Source organism: Somniosus microcephalus, chromosome 11 (assembly GCF_052327205.1).
Source record: "Somniosus microcephalus isolate GS21.2 chromosome 11, FLI_Smic_1.0, whole genome shotgun sequence".
NCBI classification, from domain to species: Eukaryota; Metazoa; Chordata; class Chondrichthyes; order Squaliformes; family Somniosidae; genus Somniosus; species Somniosus microcephalus.
The window spans coordinates 187411276-187438176 of record NC_140997.1 but is presented as its reverse complement, the minus strand read 5'-3'; the positions used below and the strand labels follow the sequence as shown (position 1 = coordinate 187438176).

The following is a 26901-nucleotide window of genomic DNA, read 5'->3' as shown; positions in this document are numbered from 1 at the left end:
TTGGAGGCGTGCGGGGGGTTAAAAGCACAAAACTGGTGGGCGCGAGCCCCCCCGCCTGGTTCCCGACTCTGAGCCATTTTTACTCAGGCGTGTTTGATGGACCCGAATCCGTCCCGCCTCCAACAGGCGGGACTGGTCTTTAAGGCCCTTAATCACCACTAAATGGCCTCTGTAATCCCATTTTAACAGTCCCTTGCAATTTTAACACTTTTCCCACGTAAAACACGCCTGGTGGGAATCACGCCTGTGAAACCTGGTGGTAGCACTAGTGGCTTGCTGACTATCAGCTGCAGGTCAACCATTAAAGAGGAGATTTGATCAGCCATCATTTGGAGGTGGCAGGACTTTGTTGTCTCAGGCCTGGGGCAACTTTTACCAGGCTTAACCACACCTGTGGAAGGTTGGAGCCTCACACACATCTCCAGTGTGAACTCCTGGGAAACCCCTCTCGCCACCCTCACTCAGCGCTTCCTCAACAGAGGCATATGCCAGAATCATGGGAGCCATTTTTTTCCTTCCCTTCTGGGCATTAGAGGAGCTCGAGCACCAGGCGCGGCAGCAGCAGAACCAGGAACAGCAGCAGCACCAGCAACAGCAGCAGCAGCAGGAGCGCCAGGCTGCTGCTCACCCACCTGAGGCTGCACAGGCCAGAAGGCGCCAGCGCGCGACCACATTGCTGCCCAGGATACAAGGGACGCACTCATCTTGGCCAGATTTGCTTAGCTTGGACATTCAAAATCTTTTGTCTCGCACCTTCTTACCAGAGCATCGACAATTGACAAGAACCTGTGGATTCCTATCACCCTGACCACCATGCTGACAATTGCAAGTCGCTCTAAGCCCTCATTGTAGAAGTCCCATTTGCAAAATGACACAGGCCACAACTGCAACAGTTTGCTATCAGAATTTTTTTTATCAAAACAAGCAACTGATGGCATTTCAAAAATAAACACATGACAGCACGGTGGCATAGTGGTTAGCACTGTTGCCTCACAGCGCCTGGGGCGACTGTGTGGAGTTTGCACATTCTCCCCGTGTTTGCGTGGGTTTTCTCCGGGTGCTCCGGTTTCCTCCCACAGTCCAAAGATGTGCGGGTTAGGTTGATTGGCTATGATAAATTGACCCTTAGTGTTAGGGGGATTAAATACGTGGGGTTACAGGGATAGGGTGGGATATGTGTTGGTGTAGGGGTTACGGGGATCGGGTGGGATATGTGTCGGGCAGGCTCGATGGGCCGAAATGGCCTCTATCTGCACTGTGGGGTTTCTGTGATTCTGTGACACACAAGTGACTACCCTTGTGACTGCTTGTGCATTATCTTCCTATTACGCATGCTCCTACGTGGTGCTTTCCCTGTGGCTTCAGCAGATGTGGAGGCCCCTTGCTCACTTTCTTGCTGCTCCTGTCTCGACACCTTTGGTGGGCGTCTTCTGGGGTGGCGAACCTGTGAGGGCTCGTCAACAGTCTGCTGCTCCTGCGGCTGTGCAGGGGTTGAGACGCCGATCTCACTTGGGTGTGGACTCTGGTGGGGCTCTGACCGAGGACTCTGCAGTGGCATGGCAGTGTGAGCGCTTCTTCTCCTGTCCTGGCTCTTTCCCTTTTATTGTGAGCTCTCTTTTCTTGCAATGAGGGAGACAAGTGGAGTTTGAGTGAGAATGAAGGAGTGAGTATAGAGATTGCATAGCATAGATACTTAGAAGGAGACAAAGATGGAGTGAGGTGGCAAGACCAAAGGCCCTCCCTGTGTGATGTCAGTTGTTTTCATAGCATCACAGTGATAGGGAGTGTGAGGGCTGCATAGTCGAATAGTGATGTAAATGTGAGCATAGAGAGAGAGTGAATGGGTAAGGGTGCATGGATGTCAGTGTCAAGTGGGATGTGGAGGAAGAGATTGCTGAAGTTGAGTGCTGGTGAGGAAAGGCAATGGGGATCAGATTGAGGGTGATGGGAAATGCATATTCACTTTTCCAGTGCGCTGAAGGTCATGAAATCTCTTCCTGCACTGTATCCACGTTCTACGGGTAACCGTTAAGGAGTTGACATCCTCTGCCACTTGCAGCCACACAGCCTTGGTCTGCTGAGGAGGCATCTTCCTCCCAGATGAAGGGAAGAGCACATCCTTTTGAGCTCCAGCTCCCTCAACCAGAGCCTGCAGGGCAACATCGTCGAACCTGGGAGCAGCCCTAGGTCTGTCGCTGGCCATTCTGACTCCAGGTCCCTCTAACTGTAAATGCCAAAAAGGTTGGCAGCCTGCAGGAGAAGCAAGTCTTGTTGCAGACTGTAAATGCAGCAGCAATGATGACGTCATATTATGCGACTTTCTGACTGGAAATACTCATTTGCCAAGGGTTCCCACACGTTGGAAATCAATTGGCCAATTGAGTTAAAATTGCATCAATCTCCCACATCCATTTAGATTCGTGTGGGAAACACAACATTCGTGGAACACGACCAAAGCCCGCACCCGAGTTAAAATCGACCCAGATGTTTCCAATTGCGGGCGAGGTCAGAACTAGGAGCCATAAATATAATATAGTCACTAATAAATCCAATAGGGAATTCAGGAGAAACTTCTTTACCCAGAGAGTGGTTAGAATGTGGAACTTGCTACCACAGGGAGTAGTTGAAACAAATAGCATACATGGATTCAAGGAGAAACTAGATAAGCACATGAGGGAGAAAGCAATAGAAGGATATGTTGATGGGGTTAGGTGAAGAAGGGTGGGAGGTGGCTCATCTGGAGCATAAACACAGGCATCGACCAGTTGGCCTGAATGGCCTGTTTCTGAGCTGTAAATGCTTTGCAATACTTTGTAAGAAAGTCTCTTAAAGTAGTATCACTTCATACATGAGCTTTCAGATTCAGAATAAATTCTCAAGCAGATTTTATTGTATCTTTTTTCATTACAACAGAGAAGGTTAAGGTGTGATTTGATAGAGGTGTTTAAAATTATGAAGGGGTGGGACAGAGTAGCTGGAAGCAAACTGTTTCCACTGGTTAAGAGGTCTAAAACAAGGGGACATAGAATATTAAATGCAAGAGATTTAGGAGAGCAGGGGAACCTTGTTTTACACCAAGTATTGTGTGTCTGTGGAATGCACGACCAGAGTTAGTGATTGAAACAGAGAGCATGTCAATATTTACGATTGGTTAGGTAGATGGTTGGCAGAAAGGGGAATAAGGGGATATGGAAACAGAGTGAGCACATGGGATTAAGACTACTTCTCATGTGCAGGATAAACATCAATACAACTGGTTGGGCTGAACGGCCTGTTTCCATGTTGTAAATTCAATGGGGACAATTCTGCCAGCGCTCAGGGGTTGGGTTTGGAGGCGGGACTGCTGGCAAAATCAAAAAGATTGGCAACGGGTCCCGAACCCGCTTCCAACCCACCTCCAATCAATCTTCCCAGGAGTCGGGTCCCCGGTTTGCGCAGGAACCCGACTCCTAGCAGCGGGAAGAGGATTATGGCCACTTAACTGCTTGTTAACAGGTAGTTAACAGGCAGTTAAGCGGTTTTTTCCAATTTTGCCAGGTCGACTGCAGGCTTCCCAACGTCCGGACACCACGCCAGGTAAGTCTACTGTAATGTTTCTTCATTGATGACAGCTGCAGAAGTGGTGTGAAGGATCCAACGGTACACTGATGAGTTTCAGAGTGTTGGGAAAATCATTTTTAATGTATTTAGATTTTTCTGTAGGTAATAAGGTTTGAAGTGTGTGTGTAGTCCCAGCTCATTGGGAGAACCTCTCTCACCAGTGACAGATCACTTCTGTAATCTCACCTGCAACTTCCATCTGTATTATTCTAAGGAGAGAGTCTCTGGAGAGCCTGGGTGCAAGGGCTCACCTTTGTACAGTGATTGGCAGTGTTTAAAGCACCTCAATGCTGTCAAACACTGAAAAATCATCTGTCAAACAAAAATGAGCGTGTCCCCTTTAAGAAAACCAGCAGATGACGCGTCATCAACTGATGTCATCTGACACCGGCTTTCTCTTAATTGGCCGGCAAGCCCGCAGGGCAGGCCTAACAAGGCCAATTGACGCAAAATAGCGCCTCTGCGGCGGGCATCATTGGGGGCGGGATCAGAACCCGCAGGTCAGCTGACCCACTCCCAACTCGCCTCTTCAGGTAAGATCGCGGCCTATATGTAATAAGTACATGTATAGTAAAGTTCAAACAGAAGTCATGACATCCTTGCCTTATATGAACAAGTCTACCATTTTTAATATTTTAACAAGAATAAGACCTAAAGCTGCACAATAGAAATTCGGCAGAACCTTTAAGGATGAACCCTCTAATAGCAACACCACCTGGATTAACTATGGAGACAGATTCATTGTCATCTGGTTTATACTCCAGTTGGCGGTATTGGAAATTCAGGTAGATCATGAGTTTGGGTACATTACACAAATTCAAAACATTTATTGGAGGTCAACTGTTTCTTGACTGCTAATTAATATTTTTACACAACTCCCCACTGAGTGTTTACAATTTGTTTATCTGCCACTCAGTGGCATATCTATTCAGTATGTGTGATGATTCAAGTACTAGTGTGAGGACAGGATAGTTAGACATCAGCCAAACCATTCTTGATATGGCAACTAATCCAGGATGAATCATTGTTTTACAGTACTACCAGACAGCATGTAAATATGCTAGAAGTCTTTTATATATGCAACAATAAAGCAAACTCACTACCTGTACAGTAATTTTTAATCCTGCTGTTATTTCTGGTATGTTATGAATGAAACAACAATACCACTGGGGGACAAGACAAAATGAGAACATGAATGTTTAATAAAAAGCCTAATTTTGCTTGCCTCATGATTAAAATGCCTACAATTCCAAAAACTATTTTAAATTAATAATTTCAAAAATTCTGCTTTAGTTCCTGAATCACATCATCTTTTCATTTTACACTTTTCAGCCTTGGTGGCATTTGGTACGATTGAAAAACCTAGATGAAGGGCTAAGACCCATCAAAAAGATAGTACATCTTCAAAAATAATCAATTTAATTTTGAACTCTATCATCTTTAAATCACTACAAGTAGTAGAATTGGGAAAAAATGTAATATCTGAGTAAGCTTTTTAATGACTGTTTAATGTAGACTACATAAGAACATAAGAAATAGGAGCAGGAGTAGGCCAATCGGCCCCTCGAGCCTGCTCCGCCATTCAATAAGATCATGGCTGATCTGATCCTAACCGCCAATCCACTATCACAGAACCATCTCCTGAATCTAACAGAATTAGACACACGAAATAGGAGCAGGATCAGGCTACACGGCCCCTGGGCCCCCTCCACTACCCACAGGGCCATGACCGATCCGAACCTAGACTCATGTCCAAATTCCTGCCCGCTCCCCGTAACCCTTAATTCCCTTTACTTCTAGGAAACTGTCTATTTCTGTTTTAAATTTATGTAATGATGTAGCTTCTACAGCTTTTTGGGGCAGCATATTCCATGGACCTACCACCCTCTGAGTGAAGTAGTTCCTCCTCATCTCAGTTTTGAAAGAGCAGCCCCTTATTCTAAGACTATGCCCCCTAGTTCTAGTTTCACCCATCGGGAACATCTTCCCCGCATCCACCCGATCCAACCCCTTCACAATCTTATATGTTTCAATAAGATCGCCTCTCATTCTTCTGAACTCCAATGAGTAGAGTCCCAATCTACTCAACCTCCCCTCATATGTCCATCCCCTCATCCCCGGGATTAACCGAGTGAACCTTCTTTGTACTGACTCGAGAGCAAGTATGTCCTTTCTTAAGTATGGAGACCAAAACTGTATGCAGTATTCCAGGTGCGGTCTCACCAATACCTTGTACAACTGAAGCAATACCTCCCTATTTTTATATTCTATCCCCCTAGCAATGAAAGCCAACATTCCATTGGCCTTCTTAATCACTTGCTGCACCTGCATACTAACCTTTTGAGTTTCGTGCACCAGGACCCCCAGATCCCTTTGTACTTCAGTACTTTCCAGTTTCTTGCCATTAAGATAATAACTTGCTCTACGATTTTTCCTGCCAAAGTGCATAACCTCACACTTTCCAGTATTGTATTCCATCTGCCAAATCTCTGCCCACTTACTTAGCCTGTCTATGTCCCCTTGCAGGTTTTTTATGTCCTCCTCACTCACTACTTTCCCTCCCATCTTAGTATCATCTGCAAACTTTGATATGTTACACTCGGTCCCCTCCTCCAAATCGTTAATATAGATTGTAAAGAGTTGGGGACCCAGCACTGACCCCTGCGGAACACCACTAGTTACTGATTGCCAGTCTGAGAATGAACCATTTATCCCAACTCTCTGCCTTCTGTTACATAGCCAATCCTCTATCCATGCCAGAATATTACCCCCAATCCTGTGATTTTTTATCTTAAGCAATAATCTTTTGTGTGGCACCTTGTCAAATGCCTTTTGGAAGTCTAAATACACTACGTCCACTGGTTCCCCTTTATCCACCCTATATGTTACTTCCTCAAAGAACTCCAGCAAATTTGTCAAATATGACTTCCCCTTCATAAAACCATGCTGACTATGCATGATAAGATCTTTGACCTGCTCTGGTTATAATCCTTCGCCTGATAGAACACTTCATTAAGCACAATTAATCCCTTATCAGTGTGAAGCAACCTCAAAAGTGTTTGGTAATTATATTTTCCACCTAAAAAGTTTGTAAGAAAACTTAAAAAATTGGTTCTAATAAGATGCTCCTGTCTACCATAGAACGTGACTGTGAACTGTGGGCAGCTGGGCACAGCTCCCATGAGAGATGTAAAATAGCATCTCTCTAAGGACCAAAAATGTCAGTGTGCTATATGCGGCTTCTGAGACCAGTTGGTAGAAACATAGATTATCCAATTCCAATTCAATTCCAATTCAAATGCTTTATTGGCATGAAAGTTTACAGAGAACCATATTGCCAAAGCTTACATAGCAAAAAGGTTTCTTCAGAGCTGAACTGATGCTTCAGTGAGAGTACTGGAGTACTGTCCTCATAATGATCAACGGTAACGTTGGTATAAGTTCCTGTGGCTTTTCTAAAGTTCAAAGTGGTCTGCACCTGAAGTTTTTTTCCACTTTGTGAATTTCTTTTTATTTAATCTATTTCATGATTTCAAGCTAAATTTGTTAAAATCTTAATTTCAGATGATGCACAGCAATCAATTACAGATTTCTTCCTTGATTCATTTGTAGATGTCACAAGCCAACGTCATTGTGTGAATATGATCACACATCAAGTGCACTGAAATCTGCTGCTGGCACAAAATTGATTAGAACTGAATCAATGCTCTCTCCCTTCCCCTGCCAGATCAGAATATTAGTCTTATTATAAAAAAAAAATAAGGAAATGAGTACAAGGTTACAGATTACAGTTATGAACCGCCTGAATTTCCCTTCAAAGCTTTAAGTCTTTATCTGAATACCTTAGATTACATCTTTGTGATCACTCGCAGGTATTCATTAGTTCAGAAAAACTGATTATATTTATGCAGTCTAAAATAAGCATATTGTATGATAATTCTAAACTTTTACAAACTGAATTTATGAAAACTATGGAACTAAAACACATTACTCTACAATGCACGATAAGAAACAAACAAAAAAAGGAAGGAAAGATAGAGTGGGCATTTATACAGTGTATTTCATGTCCTCTGGATGTCTCAAAGAACTTTAGAACCAATGGATAACTGTTGAAATGCAGTCACTGTTGTGTAGGCAAATTAAAGTACAGAATATGACATCTTAAATGTATTGAGACAAAAGTATTTTTTATCAGTTTAAAAGGTTAGATAACCAATAATCCAGACATTGAATTCCACAAATGTGTCTATAATTTTACTTAATCCCATTTTGCAAACATATATCAATTATTGCATGGAAATAATTACTCCTGGCATATCTGAAGATAATTACTGACTATTTAATCATTTTGCAGTTTTAAAATAGTGATATTTTCTTGTTTACTACTTTTTAGGGAAAAGTAGGCAAGATTATAAGCAAAAGTCTACTTTGTGCTAAAAATAGCAAACAGAGAAAAACATACCCCTAACAAAAAGACAAGATAAGTTGTTCAAATGTCACACAGTATTGTCACATAGCACTTTGGATTCCTAAATTTGGCAATCTTTATTGCTGAGGCATTGGAAACTTCTCACTAACATTTTTTGGAGGAACCATCTTGCCTATTAACTAGGAATCTCAGAAAAGCAAAAGGTTTTTAGTGGTTTCAGAATATCTATGCTTTTGTTTTTACTTTGCATTCTCAGAGAAGAGTTGTGAGAGGTAAAAGGGACAAAAATAACTGAACTGCAATTTCCTCCAGCTAAACATTGGTAAGACCAAAGTCTATGGGGGGGGATTTTAACTCAGGTGCGGGATGGTGTTGTGTTATCTGAATTTTGTGTTTCCCACATGAATCTAAATGGATGTTGGCGATTGACGCAATTTTAACTGAATTGGCCAATTGATTTCCAACGTGTGGGAAGCCTTTGCAAAGGGGTTTTTCATGGCTGAAAGTCCCCTCCGATGACGTCATCATTGCTGCTGCATTTAAGGTCCACAGCAAGCCTTGCTTCTTCTGCAGACTGCCAAGCTTCTTGACTGTGCAGTGTGAGGGAGTTGCAGCAAATATGACAAGCGGGAGGGCCAGGTCAGCTCCTCGCTTTGACGAGGTGGCACTGCAGGCATTAGTGGATGGGGCTAGGGCCAACAGGGGGGTGCTCTTCCCTTCATCAGGGAGGAAGAGGCCTCCCACTCAGACCAAGGCAGTGTGGATGCAGGTGGCTGAGGAGGTCAACTCCTTGGGAGTCACCCGCAGAACCTGGATACAGTGCAGGAAAAGATTTCACGACCTTCAGCGCACTGGAAAAGTGAGTATGAATTTCCCATCACCCTCAATCTGATTCCCATTGCCTTTCTTCACCAGCACTCAACTTTAGCAATCTCTTCCTCCACATCCCACTTGACACTGACATCCATGCACCCTTACCCATTCCCTTTCTCCCTATGCTCACATTCACATAACTATTCGACCATGCAGCCCTCACACTCCCTATCACTCTGATGCTTTGAACACAACTGACAACACACAGGGAGGGCCCTTGGTCTTGCCACCTCACTCCATCTTTGTCTCCTTCGAAGTATCTATGCTATGCAATCTCTACACTTACTCCTTCATTCTCACTCAACCTCCACTTGTCTCCCTCATTGCAGGAAAAGAGAGCTCACAACAAAAGAGAACGAGCCAGGACAAGAGGAGGGACAGCCTCAATAGCCCACCTGACCCCCTGGGAGGAGGCCGTCCTGGAAATTATGGGAATAGAGGATAATTCGCGCATGGGGGACGGACAGACGGGTGTAACACAGCAAGCTGGTGACAGAAAAGTTTCCCATCTCTCTCTTTGACATTGCATGAGTCACTGATAATGATTGTGAAGCTGTAACAGATGGACTTATGAGCATCTGCAAAAAGCTATGTGCATGTAGCCTTTGCATCACATCTCTGACTCTTTCCTTTACTCCCCCACAGGACTATCACAAGCATACGTCCCCCCTAGCCAGGAAGAAAAGGCTGAGCAGCCAGACTCCTCAGAGGATGCTGCAACCTCTGAGGGCGCAGCATCAGCAGAATTCAGTGCACCCAGCACCAGCACAGACACTCACACCTCGGTGGGACTTCCGGGACATAGAGTAGTGCTGTCACCTGGTGTATCACAGCTCACAAGTGAGCATCAACAGATTGTGGAGACAGGGACAGCAGTGGAGAGTCCTAGTCGGAGGGCGCAGGACTCTGCCAGCTCGGCTCAGCAGCATGTCGACCCTCTGCCTCTGGGTCCATCCATAAGATCAGAGGTGATGGAACTCCAGGCACAGATGCAGGAGTCTCTGGCAGGTTTTGTCTCTAGGGTCGCTGCGAGTGTGGAGCGAATGGAGGAGTCCATAGCGAACATGAGCAGAGCCTTTGTGGAGTCATTGCCACATGAATGCATCACCACGGAAAGGATGGTTACCTCCGTGGAAAGGATTGCTACTGTAGAGGAGAGGATGGCTACAGCCATGGAGGAGCTTAGTCGCCAGGGTATGGAAAACATGGTCATTGTTCAGAATAGAATGACATCTCTTGAGGAGCGATGGGCATCTATTGAACAGAGAAACCAGACCTTCATGGAAGTCCTTCTGAGTAGGACTGCCATTGCAGATACGGGTCCCCATGGCCCCCCTGATGTGCAGCAAGGTGCTCTCCAGCCACTTTCAGGTGCTGGCCCCTTCTGGCCTGTGCAGCTTCAGGTGGGTGAGCAGCAGCCTGGCGCTCCTGCTGCTGCTGATGTTGCTGCTGCTGCTGTTGCTGGTGCTGCTGCTGCCGCGGCTGGTGCTCGAGCTCCTCTAATGCCCAGATGGGAAGGAAATAAATGGCTCCCATGCTTCTGGTATATGCCTCCATTGAGGAAGCGCTGAGTGAAGGTGGCGAGAGGGGTTTCCCAGGAGGTCACACTGGAGATGGGTGTGAGGCTCCAACCTTCCAGAGGTGTGGTTAAGCCTTGTAAAATTTGCCCCAGACCTGAGACCACTAAGTCCTGTCACCTGCAAATCATGGCTGATCAAATCTCCTCTTTAATGGTTGACCTGCAGTTGATAGTCAGCAATCCAATAGTGCTCCCGCCAGGTTTCACATTCATGTTTCCCACCAGGCGTCTTTTACGTGGGAAAAGGGTTAAATTTGCAAGGGCCTGTTAAAATGGGATTATAGAGGCCATTTAGTGTTTATTAAGGGCCTTAAATATCAGTCCCGCCTGTTGGATGCGGGATGGAGTCGGGACCATCAGACACACCCGAGTTAAAATTGCTCGGAGTCGGGAAGCAGGCGGGGAGGGGGTCCCGCCCGCCAGTTTTTGCGATTTTAACCCCCCGCATGCCTCCAAGCCCGACTCCACGGCTCAATGAAAATCGAGCCTTATGTTTTCGACCCTGCCACAAAATCTGTACCCTTGCCATCAATTGCAATTTCATCCTCCTCCCGGCCACTGTCTCAGACTGTCTATAACCTCAGGTGTCCTGTTCGACTCCAAGCTGAGCTTCCAATCCTCTTCATTACAAAGACCAATAGTGATGCCTCCACACTCACCTCAGTCCATCTGTTGCTGAAACTCTCATCCATGCCTTTGTCACTATTCCAATGCTCTCATGGCCAGCCTCACATCCGACACCCTCTGTAAACTTCAGCTTATCCAAAACTCTTGCCTGCATCCTATCCCACACCAAGTCCCGCTCATCCATCGTCCCTCACTGAAATGGCTCCCAGTCCATCAATGTCTCAAATTAAAAATTCTCATTCTAGTGTTTAAATCCCTTCATGGTTTTCCCCCTCCGATTTTCTCTAATCTCTTCCAACCCTACAATACGCCCCTCCAAACTCTCTGCTCTTCTGATACTGGCCTCTTATGCATCTCCCCTAACCTTTGCTGCTGATTACCACCTGATCAATCAGTACTCCTCCATGTTGAACACTGAGGAAGAAGCACTGAGGGTAGCAAGGACACAGAATGTACTCTGGGTGAGGGACTTCAATTTCCATCACCAAGAATGGCTCGGTAGCACCACTACTGACCAAGCCCTGGCTCCCGACTCCGAGCAATTTTAACTCAGGCGTGTCTGATGGTCCCGACTCCGTCCCGCATCCAACAGGCGGGACTGATATTTAAGGCCCTTAATAAACACTAAATGGCCTCTATAATCTTATTTTAACAGGCCCTTGCAAATTTAACCCTTTTCCCATGTAAAACACGCCTGGTGGGAAACATGAATATAAAACCTGGCAGGAGCACTATTGGATTGCTGACTATCAACTGCAGGTCAACCATTAAAGAGGAGATTTGATCAGCTGCTATACTTGACCTCGTCCTCACCAATCTACCTCTCGCAGAGGCATCTGCCCATGACAGCACTGGCTGCAGTGACCACCGTACGGTCATTGTGGAGATGAAATCCAATCTTCAAAATTGAAGTCAATGGGAATCAGGGGGAAAACTCTCCACTGGCTGGAGTCATACCTAGCGCAAAGGAAGTGGTGGTTGGAGGTGAATCATCTCAGCCCCAGGACATCGCTGCAGGAGTTCCTCAGGGCAGTGTCCTAGGCCCAACCATCTTCAGCTGCTTCCTCAATGACCTTCCCTCCATCACAAGGTCAGAAGTGGGGATGTTCGCTGATGACTGCACAGTGTTCAGTTCCATTCACAACTCCTCAGATAATGAAGCAGTCTATGCCCGCATGCAGCAAGACTTGGATGACATTCAGGCTTGGTCTGATAAGTGGCAAGTAACATTCGCGCCACACAAGTGCCAGGCAATGACCATCTTCAACAAGCGAGAGTTTAACCACCGCCCCTTGACATTCAACGGCATTACCATCGCTGAACACCCCGCCATCAACTTCCTGGGGTGGTCACCATTGATCAGAAAATTAACTGGAACAGCCACATAAATACTGTTGCTGCAAGAGCAGGTCAGAGGCTGGGTATTCTGCGGTGAGTGTCTCACCTCCTGACTCCCCAAAGCCTTTCCACCATCTACAAGGCACAAGTAAGGAGTGTGATGGAATACTCTCCACTTGCCTGGATGAGTGCAGCTCCAACAACACTCAAGAAGCTCGACACCATCCAGGACAAAGCTTGAGTGGCACCCCATCCCTCACCTTAACCAATCACTCCCTCCACCACCGATGCACCGTGGCTGCAGCGTGTACCATCTACAAGATGCTCTGCAGCAACTCACCAAGGCTTCTTCAGCAGCATCTCCCAAACCCGCGACCTCTACCACCTAGAAGGACAAGGGCAGTGGGCGCATGGGAACACCATCACCTGCAAGTTCCCCTCCAAGTTACACAACATCCTGACTTAGAAATATATCGCTGTTCCTTCATTGTCACTGGGTCAAAATCCTGGAACTCCCTACCCTACAGCACTGTGGGAGTACCTTCACCACACGGACTGCAGCGGTTCAAGAAGGCAGCTCATCACCACCTTCCTCAAGGGCAACTAGGGATGGGCAATAAATGCTGGCCTTGCCAGCAATGCCCACATCCCAAAAACAAAAAAAAACCTTTGCCCCACCATTGAAGCCTTGCCTTCAACTGCCTAGGGTTCCACTCTGGAATTCCCTCCCCAATTCTCTATGAAATCCTCCTTAAAACCACCTCTTTGACCAGGGGTGGGCAATTATTTGGGCTGAAGGGCCACTTAACAAGTTTTGGTGAGCTGTTAAGGGCCGCACACCAATGTTTCCCCAAAGCTGCATGGTCGTGCACCAATCGCGAGGTCCCGCGCAAGCTGCTCACCAGCTCCTGTCGCTGGAAGAAATACTGTGCAACAAATTTAAAGGGACCGCGTACGTTGATGAGAGCAAAGTGTTAAATTGGTAAATTTGAAACAGGCCAACTCATAGTGTTGATCATCACTCTGTTGATCATCACTCCCACTTCTACCGTCCTAATAATTTATAAACATAATAAATTCAGATAGTAGTCAGATACTATCTTAAATACACAAAAAGTAGTGTAAAATAAGTGAAACCTTTTGTTACTGAATGAATTAAATGATAGATCAATTAATTGATCTGTTGTACTGAAAGACTATGGCCGCGATTTTGCCAGCGCTCAGAGGGCGGGTTTGGAGGCGGGTCCAGAGTTAAAATCGGAATGATTGACGGCGGGTTGCAAACCCGCCTCCGCGCAACTTTACAGAGTGTCGGGCCTGCGAGTCCTGATCAGACCCGGCACCAAGCGGTGGGAGAGCCACTTAAGGCAGTTAACAACTTGTTAACTGCCAGGATAATCCCATTTTATGAGGCTCTTCCCATTTTGCAACATTTTCAGCGTGTTCCACATCGTTCGCCAAACACGCCAGCTGATTGTGCCGGGGTTAAGCAAGCAGCTGAATTCTTGACACCTGCACCTGCAGCATAAAAGCGGACCTGTAATCTGGCTCACTTTCAGATGGCAGAACTTTGTGCTTTGAGGTTTTGGAGCACATTTTGCAGGTCTATTGAGCTTGTAAGTGTTTAATCTGAGATCCATATGCACTGTGACCTCCTTGGAAAACCCTCTCCCCACATTGACAGAACGCTTATTGTTCCTCAACTGAGATATATACCAGTGGAATGGGAACCATTTATAGCCTCTCATCCTGGTCCTCAGAATTGGAGGAAGAGCAGCCACGGCAGCAGCAGAACCAGGCACAACAACAGCAGCAACAACAGGAGCACCAACCTTCTCCTCAGCCACCTGATGCTGCACCGGGCAGAGGGCGTCAGCACAGGGCTGCACCTCGCCGCAGGAGATACCCCCAACACAGGGTTTACAGGCCGAGGATGAGCTTCCTCAACATGAGTGAGCAGCAGTGCCAAAGGAGGCGGAGACTTTCGCGAGAGGTAGTCGCTGACATCTGCACAATGCTGCACCAACACCTGGAGCCCAGAGGAGCGTGTGGACATTCCTTACCAGTGGCGGTCAAAGTCACCACCGCCCTCAATTTCTTTGCTTCAGGGCCCTTCCAGGGATCAGGTGCAGACATCAGCAGCATCTCCCAGTCAGCCACACACAGTTGCATCACGCAGGTTACCGATGCCCTCTTTGCAAAGTTGCACAATTACATCCACTTCTCCACAGATGAAGCAAGTGTTACCACGTGTGCAGTTGGCTTTGCAAAGATGGCAGCCTTCCCAAGAGTGCAGGGCATTGTAGACTGCATACATGTAGCCATTAGGGCACTCCATCACAACCCAGCTATATTTGTGAACCGCAAGGGCTTCCACTCCCTTAACGTCCAGCTGTTGTGTAACCACAGGAAGAACATTATGCATGCTTGCGCCAAGTTCCCTGGCAGTTGCCATGACTCGTTCATCCTGCGGCAGTCTACTGTGCCTCAGCTCTTCAATCCATCAACCCAACTTTCTGGATGGCTACTTGGACACAAGGGCTATCCCCTGAAGACGTGGCTAATGACACCAATGAGGAGGTCATCAAACGAAGCTGAGGAGCGCTACAATGTGAGCCACATTTCCACCAGAAGCATCATAGAGCAAACCATCGGCTTGCTCAAAATGCAATTCAGATGCCTTGACTTATCAGGTGGAGCCCTACAGTACTCACCAGCCAGGGTCTCCAGAATCATTGTGGTCTGCTGTGCACTGCACAACATCGCACTGCAGTGTGGCTTACCGCTGCCTGAGGAATAAGTGGCTCAGCGCACAGCCTCCTCAAAACAGGAGGAGGAGGAAGCGTCAGATGAGAAAGACCTTGCAGAGGCAGATGTGCCAGTTCCACCAGCACGCGAGCCCATTGCTGGCCGTGAGGCTAGGAATGCACTAATCCATGCCTGATTCACGTACGTTTAAGCAGCAAACACATTTTTTAAAATTAGTTTATGGGATGGGGGTGTCGCTGGCAAGGCCAGCATTTATTGCCCATCCCTAATTGCCCTTGGGAAGGTGGTGGTGAGGCGCCTTCTTGAACCGTTGCAGTCTGTGTGGTGAAGGTACTCCCACAGTGCTGTTAGTTAGGGAGTTCCAGGATTTTGACCCAGCGACGATGAAGGATCAGCGATATACTTCTAGGTCAGGATGGTGTGTGACTTGGAGGGGAACTTGGAGGTGGTGGTATTCCCATGCACCTGCTGCCCTTGTCCTTCTAGGTGGTAGAGGTCGTGGGTTTGGGAGGTGCTGCCAAAGGAGCCTTGGCGAGTTGCTGCAGTTCATCTTGCAGATGGTACACACTGCAGCCACAGTGCGCCGGTGGTGGAGGGAGTGAATGTTTAAGGTGGTGGATGTGGTGCCAATCAAGCGGGCTGCTTTGTCCTGGATGGTGTCGAGCTTCGTGAATGTTGTTGGAGCTGCACTCATCCAGACAAGTGGAGAGTATTCCATCACACTCCTTACTTGTGCCTTGTAGATGTTGGTAAGGCTTTTGGGAGTCAGGAGGTGAGACACTCGCCACAGAATACCCAGCCTCTGACCTGCTCCTGTTGCCACAGTATTTATGTGGCTGGTCCAGTTCAGTTTCTGGTCAATGGTAACCCCCAGGAAGTTGATGGTGGGGTATTCGGCAATGGTAATGCTGTTGAATGTCAAGGGGCAGTGGTTAGACTCGCGCTTGTTGGAGATAGTCATTGTGTGGCGCGAATGTTACCTGCCACTTATCAGCCCAAGCCTGAACATTCGACCAGGTCTTGTTGCATGTGGGCATGGACTGCTTCATTATCTGAGCAGTTGTGAATGGCACTAAACACTGTGCAGTCATCAGCGAACATCCCCATTTCTGACCTTATGTTGGAGGGAAGGTCATTGATGAAGCAGCTGAAGGTGGTTGCGCCTAGGACACTGCCCTGAGGAACTCCTGCAGCGATGTCCTGGGGCTGTGATGATTGATCTTCAACCACCACAACCATCTTCCTTTGTGCTAGGTATGGCTGTAGCCAGTGGAGAGTTTCCCCCCCGATTCCCATTGACTTCAGTTTTACTAGGGCTCCTTTATGCCACACTCGGTCAAATGCTGCCTTGATGGCAAGGGCAGTCACTCTCACCTCACCTCTGGAATTCAGCTCCTTTGTCCATGTTTGGACCAAGGCTTTAATGAGGTCAGGAGCCAAGTGGTCTTGGCGGAACCCAAACTGGGCATCAGTGGCTGGCACATGGAAATGTGTGTCTGCCCAACCTTCTTAACACACCATACAGCATCTGTACAATAAACTGTAGTTTCCTATCACTCTCACCACCATCATTACAGATGAAAGGCACCCTGACCCCTCATTGTGCATCTTCCATATCTGAGCACACATAGGCCAACTCTTTGAATCTTTGACATTGCATTTCTTTAGTACAATTGAAATAACAATGAGAAACATAACTTTGTATTAGATCCAAACACCCAAGTGACTACCCTTGTGACTATTTGTGTGTTAACTTTCTCTTACACGTGCTTCTACGTGGTGATTCCCCTGTGGCATCAGCAGATGTAGAGGCACCTTGATCACTTCTATGCTGCGCCTGCTTAGACAACTTTGGCGGCCGTCCTCTGGGTTTGGGAGCCTGGGTGGGCTCCGCAACAGCCTGCTCCACCTGCGGCTGTGCAGGAGCTGAGACGGCCATCTCAGTTGGGGAACAAAGAAATGGCAGACCAATTAAATACATATTTTGGTTCTGTCTTCACAAAGGAGGGCACAAATAACCTCCCAGAGATGTCGGGGAACATAGGGTCTGATGAAAGGGAGGAACTGAAAGAAATCAGTATTTGTAGGGAAATGGTGTTAGGGAAATTGACAGGATTGAAGGCCGATAAATACCCAAGGCCTGATAATCTACATCCTAGGGCACTTAAGGAAGTGGCCCTAGAAATAGTAAATGCATTGCTGATCATCTTCCAACATGCAATGGAATCTGGAACATTACCCATGGATTGGAGGGTAGCTAATGTTGCCCCACTATTCAAAAAAGGTGGTAGAGAGAAAACGGGGAATTACAGACCGGTAAGCCCGACATCGTAATGGGGAAAATGCTAGAGTCTATTATAAAAGATGTAATAGCAGGGCACTTGGAAAACAGTGACAGGATCGGACAAAGTCAACATGGATTTACAAAAGGTAAATTGTGCTTGACTAATCTACTGGAATTTTTTGAGGATGTAACTGGTAAAATAGATAAGGGAGAACCAGTGGATGTGGTGTATTTGGACTTTCAAAAGGCTTTCGATAAGGTCCCGCATAAGAGATTAGCGTGTAAAGTTAAGGCACATGGGATTGGGGGCAAGGTATTGACTTGGATAGAGAACTGGTTGGCAGACAGAAAGCAAAGAGTTGGAATAAACGGGTCTTTTTCCGAGTGGCAGGCAGTGACTAGTGGGGTACCGCAGGGATCGGTCCTTGGACCCCAGCTATTCACAATATATATTAATGATCTAGACAAGGGAACTAGATGTAATATCTCCAAGTTTGCAGACGCCACAAAGCTGGGTGGGCGTGTGTGCTGTGAGGAGGATACCGAGAAACTCCAGGATTTGGACAGGTTGGGTGATTGGGCAGAAGCATGGCAGATGCAATATAATGTGGATAAATGCGAGGTTATCCACTTTGGTGTCAAAAACAGGAAGGCAGATTATTATCTGAATGGCAATAGATTGGGAGAAGAAGTGCAACGAGACCTGGGTGTCCTTGTGCACCAGTTGCTGAAGGTAAGCATGCAGGTGCAGCAGGGGGTTAAGAAGGCAAATGGTATGTTGGCGTTCGTAGCGAGATGGTTTGAGTACAGGAACAAGGATGTCTTGCTGCAGTTGTACAGGGCCTTGGTGAGACCACACCTTGAGTATTGTGTGCAATTTTGGTCACCTTATCTGAGGAAGGATGTTCTTGCCATGGGGTGAGTTCAGCGAAGATTCACAAGGCTGATACCTGGGATGGCAGGAATGACGTATGAAGAGAGATTGGGTCGATTGGGCTTATACTCGCTGGAGTTTAGAAGAATGAGAGGGGATCTCATTGAAACTTATAAAATTCTGACAGGACTGGACAGACTAGATGCAGGAAGGATGTTCCCGATGGTCGGGGAGTTCAGAACCAGGGGTCACAGTCTAAGAATAAGGGGTAAGCCATTTAGGACAGAAATGAGGAGGAATTTCTTCACCCAGAGAGTGGTGAACTTGTGGAATTCTCTACCACAGAAGGCAGTAGAGGCCAATTCATTAAATATATTCAAGAAGGAGTTGGATATATTTCTTAAGGCTAAAGGGATCAAGGGATATGGGGAGAAAGCAGAGACAGGGTACTGAATGTGGATGATCAGCCATGATCGCATTGAATGGCAGAGCAGGCTCGAGGGGCCGAATGGCCTACTCCTGCTCCTATCTTCTATGTTTCTATGTTTCTATTTAAGGAATCTAGGGCCCTGACCGAGGGCTCTGCAGTGGCATAGGAGTGTGAGCGCTTGGAGAGGAGCCCACACTTCCTTGTTGTCGACCACCAACATCCCTCTCATGGGTCACCCACACTTCACTGCTAGCAAGTAGCTGGAAAGCACCTTGCTGCATATCAGTGGGGCCATGAGGACCCGTCTCTGTACTGACAGTCCTCATAATGGGGATGTCCATGTACCTTTGGTTCCTCTCCTCAATAGATGCCCATCTATCCTTCATAGCAGACAATCTATTTAGAAGAGTCACCATGTTGTTTTGAATCTGGTGATTTATGTCCTCCATGGAGGTTGCCATCCTTTCCATGGCAGCACCTACATTCGCCATTGCGTTCACCACGGCATTGCTCATGTTTGACATGGACTCCTCCATCTCTGCACACTCGCAGTTACAGTGGTTGCAAACCCTGTCAGAGACTCCTGCACTTGTTGCTGAAGTTCCAGCACCGCTCTCTTTCTGGATGGCCCCAGAGGCACAGGGTCCAGATGCAGCTGAGCAGAGCTAGGAGCGCCCTGCAGCCTCCGACGAGGACTCTCCACTGCTGTCCCTGTCTCCACCATCTGCTGATGCTCACTTGTGAGCTGTGATACACCAGGTGACAACACTACTCTATCTCACGAAGGACCCACCGAGGTGTGTGTTTGTGTGCTGGTGCTGGGTGCACTCATTCCTGTTGACGCTGCTCCCTCAGAGGCTGCAGCTTCTCTGAGGAGTCTTCCAGCTCTTCCTCCTGGACAGTGGGGAGGGGGGCTCTCGATGGTCCTGTGGGGGAGTAAAGGCATGAGTTAGACATGTGAAATTAACGTGGCAGACACATCCCATGGTGCAGATGATCAGAACTCAATCTGTATGAACATCAGATACCATATCAGTCACTCATGAAATCTAAATGAGAGGTTTGCAAATCTATTCTGTCACCAGCTTGCTCTACTGCGCCCATCTCTCCGTCCCCCACTTCCAGCTCCTCAGCACCTCCGACGATTTCGAGAGCAGCCTCCTCAGCGGTGGTTAAATGCACCATGGAATGTGCCCTCCTCCTGTCCTCCCCCTCTCCCTCTTATTGTGGGCTCTCTTTTCCTGCAATGAGGGACACAAGTGGAGTTTGAGTGAGAATGTTGGAGTGAGTGTAGAGCATCCATAGCATAGATGCTCAGAGGGAGAGAAAGATGGAGTGAGGTGCCAATACCAAGGACCCTCCCTGTGCATTGTTAATTGTTGCCATTGCATAACAGTGATAGCGAGTGTGAGGCGTGCATTGTAGAATGGTGAAGTGATAGTGTACATAGAGAGAGGGATGGTTAAGGGTGCAAGGGATGTAAGGGTAAGATGGGATGTGCAGGAGTAGGTTGACAACGTAGAGTGCTGGTGAGGAGAGGAGATGGGGAGCAGATTGAAGGTAAGTGTGATGTTATACTCACTTTTGCTGAGCGTAGCAGGTCATTGAACCTTTTCCTGCACTGAACCCAGGTGCGTGAACACAAAGCCCTGGCGCTCACCTCCTCAGCCATTTGCAGCCAGGCTGCCTTGGTTTGCTGAAGAGGCTTCCTCCGTCTATTGGAGGGAAACAGACCCTCCTTGTGCCCTCTCAATCCCTCCACAAGAGCATGGAGCGGGTCATCATCAAATCAGGGAGAAGCCTTGGCTCTTGAACCAATCATCTCGCTATCAGTAACACTGAGAAGCAGCAGAATATGAAAGAAACACCAAGGCTGCATGGGCCCCTTAAATGCAGCTGAATGGAAGACGTCAGCAGAGGCGAGCAGCAGACCCGAACCCACTGACTGGTCCGGGTAACACGCACGACCGGCTTAATAAGCCCAGTTAAGTCAAAATCGTTATTTCAGTGCGGCTGAAACCGGCAGCGGGACCGGAACCCACCGAGCAGCCAACCCGACGCGAACCCGCCTCCGATGGCAAAATCACGGCCTAAGTGTCTGTTTGGTAGAGCGGCTGGAGTCTGCCGGGCCTCCGACACGCGAGGTTTTCTCTTTTTCGTGTGCTGCGTACGGGAGCCTGAGGCTTCGCAAGGCCTGAACTACAATCGCATGCCATTACCTGGAGTCCTTGCACTTCAGGATCCACTCCCGTGTCTAAGGCAATGAGGAGAACCCCCTGCCGTCGTACTCTGGGTACCGGGAGAGGAAAGACGCAGCGCTGGTCGCTTTCTTCGGTGAAAGAGTCATCGAGATGAGCAGCCACGACTCGACTCAGACTAATGTGCAGCTCGAGCTCCGGTCCCGTCCAGTGGGCTGGATAGAATGAACTGCAGGCCGGATATGGTCTGTGGGCCGTATTTTGCCCACCACTGTCTTTGACCATGCTTTTGATCACCCCTCCTAATATCTCCTTCCAAGACTTGGCAGTTATTTTTTTTCCCTTATGCCTCTGCGAAGCATCTTGGGGCATTTTTTCAGTGTTGAAGGCGCGATATAAACGCAAGTTGTTTCTACTGCTGTTGAACTAAAAACTTTATTAAATGCATTTAAATGGAGGATGCAAAATGATAAGCAATGATTGATCATTGGAACACATTGTAATCTATAAACTGAAGGCCTTGTGGGCAATCAAACTTCAAGAAGTGCTTTAATTTCCAATAAAGCACAGTAACAGGTGCACTTGTGATACTTAAAGATGTTTCAAATCATTTGATTGGAAGTAAAGTTTTGTCCCGTCTTCAGCAAATGTGGTGTAGAAGTGAGCAGTGATTCAGGTATGATGTTGGGTAACCTGACCTGCAACAGCTGTTTCAATGCCAGATTCACTTTCTGAATGGCTGCCGAGCAGAAAAGAAGAGAATTGTAAATATTACTAGGAAAACGGAAGGAGGCTGAGGTACAGAGGAAGATCGACAACATGAATAAAAGCAACAGGAAACCAAGATCTGTAGGAATATAATATGGATCCAACACATAAAATATGTATAAATATAATTAATTAAATAAATACAATACAAATATAATACATTGAGACATCAAAGGATAATTTGGACAGATTATTATATACATAAAAAGCTCCCAGCGAAAAAAAAGGTAAAAATATGCATTGATTAAATAGAGAACTGAGAGTGATTGCAAAGGAATAATTTAATCAACAAGTTCAGGCAACATCATAAAATCTGATTGAAAGTCAAGCAGATTATGACACTGAGATGAACCCCAAAACGAGATTGCTGCTTCTACATCTCTAGATGGGATTTCTTATTCTTTAGAACATCTAGTCTAGATTTTTCTCTCAATGGGATGTAATGAATTTTAATTGGCTGGCAGTAACCCATCTATCTATTATAATATATAAGTGTCTGCTCAGAGGTATTTTGGCAATGTTTAGACCAATTTTCATGGGATCCTGTTGAAAAAAATGAAATATATTCACTGGAGTCTTGCCCCACTAAGGAGCGGATTCCAGCCTTGTCGAAGAGGAGAGTATAGGTTTTTAACCGGAGAGCTGAGATTAAGCTCCAACTGGCCATATCTCCAGTGGCACTTTAAAATTGGAACAATGGAATAAGGGCGAGTAATTTCATTGACCTGCTTTCAATTGTCCGATACCATCTTCTTGGCGGTAAATGTTACTGCCAGCATTGGTACTTGGAGAAGATATTTTCCACATTTTATAGTTGTTTACTTATTGCCCAATGCAGAATCCAGGCAGTGCTATTTTAACTTTTACTCATTTCAGGTCTGACTTTGTGTCAGTATCAGTAATTAGTGTAGATGATGATGCATGAAGATGGTCACACTGCAGATTAAGATATCTGTGATGTCATCGTTATAGTACCTCAAGAGGTAACCAGCATTTGATTAAAGTTAAGCAAAAGTAAATTCTATATCCAGTATCTCTTATAAAATGAAACTATAGATTGATACTAAGCATGCTGGGTGCCCTGATAGTGAGCTTCGACCACTAAATGCATAAATGTTTCTGTGTTATTAGTAATTTTACGGGTCATGCAGAACTTAAGCCTGAATCTCTGCATCACCCAGCTCGGAGGATCAAGCTGGTTCATATTTATGCTACAGATTTGTTTAAAATCCTAATTAACAACCTCCAAAAGAACAATAATTCTCAACACTTATCACCAAATCAGATAATAAAGTTTAAACATCTATTTGTACATGAGACTAGAAATTTATGGCACTGCTTGGGGCGAGAAGTGGGTAAGTGGGTGCGGGGTGGTGTCGTCTTATACCAAGCCACATTCTCTCTTGAATTGCCCTCCTAGCAGCAGATGGTACTCCCAGTAGCAATGCCATATCATTGCGTTGCTAGCAGCCACTACTGTTCAGCGGCTCAAGCACACTGTTTCCCCCCCTCCCAAATTCAGCTCAAGCTTCCACTGCTGATTTAAGAATCAGACGCAGCCTAGCAGGATAGATAAGGGCGAGGTAATTTTACTTATTTGATTGAAAATGGGAGGGAGAGTTGTTATTTAAATACTATGGCACTGGAGGGGTTGAGCAACAGTGGATAGGCATACGCTGCTTGAAATGAGAAAGAACGAGAAAATGTATTTGTGAATACCAGCTGAGATGAAGGGGAGAGGTTGATGGATAGAAGCTCTATAATATTGACCTTCATCTTGTACGATAGCCATGGGTTTCCCCTTTTTTGGGAGCAATTTGGGTGGTGTCACCTTGTATGTGAATATATATGGTTTTTCTGTACTTCCTACCAGTGTTATAACTCTGCAGGGACACACTGCAATTTAAAAGAAGCGTAATAAGTCGTGGTTATATTTTGGACATTATTTCTACAGTACAGGACATACATTTAATCTGGCAGTATATTGGATACTACTGTTGTGCATAAAATTTGTACTTCATTTCAAATTATGGAGGACACGATGAGTATTAATATCCTTATTATTACATAGAAAATAAGCACTGAAACAGGCTATTCGGCCCAACCAGTCCATGCCGGCATTTATACTCCACTCGAGCCTCCTCCCATCCTTTCCTCATCTAACTATCAGCATAATCCTCTATTCCCTTCTCCTGCATATGCTTATCTAGCCTCCCCTTTAATGCATCTATACCATTCGCCTCAGCCACTCCCTGTGGTATGACGGAGAAGCCCACCTAATTCACAGATTATTATAGAGTAACCATGATTCTTCCTGAAAATCTGGCTCCTCCATTAAAGATACTGACCTGCAGAATTCTTTAAGTATAATTACAACATATTACTACAATGGTAATAGTGCTTGTATGCATAAAGTATTTACGATCTTGTTTTCAGCGTGCCTGTTGGCATATTTTAAATTGATTGAATTCTCTAAAGGCTTACCAAAGCAGATCAAGATTGCTTTGATTATTAACTACTGTATTACATTTCATTGTGACTTTGTTTAATGTTTTAACAAGTCTTGAATTATTTTGTCATTTGGACCCGCAACAATCTAACTTAAAGGAGCGATTTAAACAAATATTAATTATATCAATATTACTTTGTCACCCAAACAATTCTTTTTTTTAATTGGCACATTATTTCCTTCTTCAGAGCCTGTGATTTACAGTGACTTTAAATGACCAATTTATTGTTCAAGCCGCTCGGACTAGTGGAGTTTTATATTTAAATTATTTTGTTGCAGAATAATTCATCGTATGCTACAAAATATGTAATATACCCAAGCAGCATCTAAAATAACTGTTTGCAGTTAATACTCCGAATATCTGTTACCAGTAAAGGCAATGTAAATACTCCAAAAGAAAGTGTGGAATACTGGAATTCGGCCAGCAAGAGCAAAGCTTTTTTTCAGTTCCCCACTTTCAGAGATAAAAAGGTCTAAACTAAATTACAAAAGAACAAGCATAGTATTTCCTAAAGCAAACATGTGAATCAGAGATTCCCAGATGACAAGTGTGCCACTAGGGACAGTAAGCGCTGTATGCAGTACAAAAGCAGCAAGGGTCGTCATCTGAGGACACCATGAAATGATCTGTGGAAACAGCCCATGTTACACACGGTGACATGCCAGTGTGGGTCCATAAAATAAGGAGTGTTCTAGCCGTACTGACATACTCGTCAATTTATATATCTATATACATACATATAGCATCTGGAAATAATATTATATTTGAGTTAGATATGAGCTATCACTAGGGCTGATTGTGAAATGTATTAGCACAGTGACGCTATCAGTAATAACCATTTTCAGCGCCACTTGGCGGTGACAGTGATCAACACATGAGGACGATGACGCCCCATGTATATCGGAGTGCAGGTGTGATTATTTGTCTATTAGGATAGAGTTCCGAAAAAAATGAACAGATAAACCAGGTCGCAAACCGGTCTTGGGTTTATTGAATGGCACTATTTCACTCGATATGTCAGTATGTGCTGTCGGGCAACGATTTAAAAGATGCGCATCTCTGAGAACAAAGGGCAATTCACAGATCTTATTTTGATAGCGATGCGTTTTAAATCAAGTTTTATTTTTTGCATTTAGCTGGGTAGAGTTTGGCTTGATTGCAATGTCTGAAACCCAGCCACAAATCCAAAGCAAGCGCAAAGTTGCCTTTCGCTTCCCCGCCGTGATTAAGAAGTCACCTTGAACTGCTAATTAGTGGTTCTATTTAAGGACACAAGTGCCACAAAGTGCTTCCATGCAGACTGGCTGCTCTGGGCGCCCGAGAACTGTGTGAGTACTGCTGCTGCAGTGAGAGGCAAAAATAAGCACTCGGATCGATTCATTTCCAGCATCTCTGACGGCAGATCTAAGACATCAGCAATGCCAAAAACTGATCGCATTTTGTTTGCCATCAGCTGATTAACACGAGGTTAAAGCGGTTCCAGAGGACGTGGTGTCCCCTTGGAACTAGAATGGCTGTGGGTGATTTGAGGCAGGCAGGGATTTTTCGCCCTCCTTGGGCTGGCTTACCTTTTGCTGCCTCCTCGCCATGTCTGTAGGCTGCTTGGCATTGAACGGGTAGGCGATGCATCTCATCACAAAGACGTACAGCTGAAGCTTTCTCTTCCTCTCTTCCTCTTCTTTCTGCAGTTTCTCTAGCTCCTCTTTCTCCTTTTCGCTCACCACCGACGGGCTGGGGCTGGACGGTCGGATGCTGCTGCTCCGGCTGCTGGGCTGCAGTCCCCCGCTGCTCTCGCTGGTCCTGCTCGGGGACAACCGACTTCCCGGGGCCGGAGCCTGCACCTCCTTGTTCTCCTCTTCTACTATCGCCTCCGATTCCTCCTCACTAGACGACGGGTCCAACATTTTCGTGTGTTGACCTGCACACTCTCTCACTCACATGCACACACTGCACAGACACAAAATAAAGCACAGGGACGGCACCGTCAGCAGCTGGAGCCACCGTGCGAGTAAACAGAGGCAGGGAGGAAGCGAGCTCCTCTTTGCTTTGCACGAATTGTCAGCAGGCAGGAAGCCGGTTGCTTACGTTTTTTGTGATTTAACTCTCCTCTCACCGACAGAAGGTATTAGGGATGTGCACAGTTCGGGATCGAGGCTTTATTCATCCACAATCCCTTTCTGCCTCCCGGATTCTGTCAATAAAATGTGATCGATGGCCACCACTTCCTGCTTCAGGTCTGCAACGCAGCTAAAAGCAGAAAACGAACGGCCACATCGGAGAACATCTATTCACTGCAAGGATTGTTTGCTTGACAATCTGACTCGACTCGCAATATGTAATAAATTGCAGATGCATTGCACCCGAGGGAGGGCACATCGCCGCCTTCCATTGTCATTCGATACAATGCATAAACTGGAACATTCAAATAAACAAACTAGTTTCATCAGAAATCAGCAATTCATTGTTGTATTCGAAACTAATAATCCTCGAAGTTACCTTTATTTAAACGGGAAAGGGTTCAATATTTATAAATACACAAAAATAAAATAGATATCATTTCCTGATTATTGAGATAAACTGGAAGTATTCAATTTTTAAAAATATATAATTTTGACAACAGCG

General features: G+C 46.0%; 1 protein-coding gene across 15 annotated transcripts in view; it reads right to left on the bottom strand.

Annotated features, from left to right (window-relative positions):
• The window catches only part of cadpsa (Ca2+-dependent activator protein for secretion a), a 583962-nt gene extending 557418 nt beyond the window's left edge, over positions 1–26544 (bottom strand). For 9 of the 15 annotated variants that reach the window (XM_086001515.1, XM_086001518.1, XM_086001522.1 and 6 more), the window contains exon 1: positions 25848–26542. In XM_086001515.1, coding sequence (XP_085857641.1) covers positions 25848–26183 — 336 coding nt within the window. In that variant the 5' untranslated portion in view covers positions 26184–26542. Of the gene's footprint in view, positions 1–25847 lie in introns of all 15 variants that reach the window. The other 6 variants (XM_086001514.1, XM_086001512.1, XM_086001513.1 and 3 more) reach the window with 3 other exon arrangements.
• Positions 26545–26901: the final 357 nt, after the last annotated feature.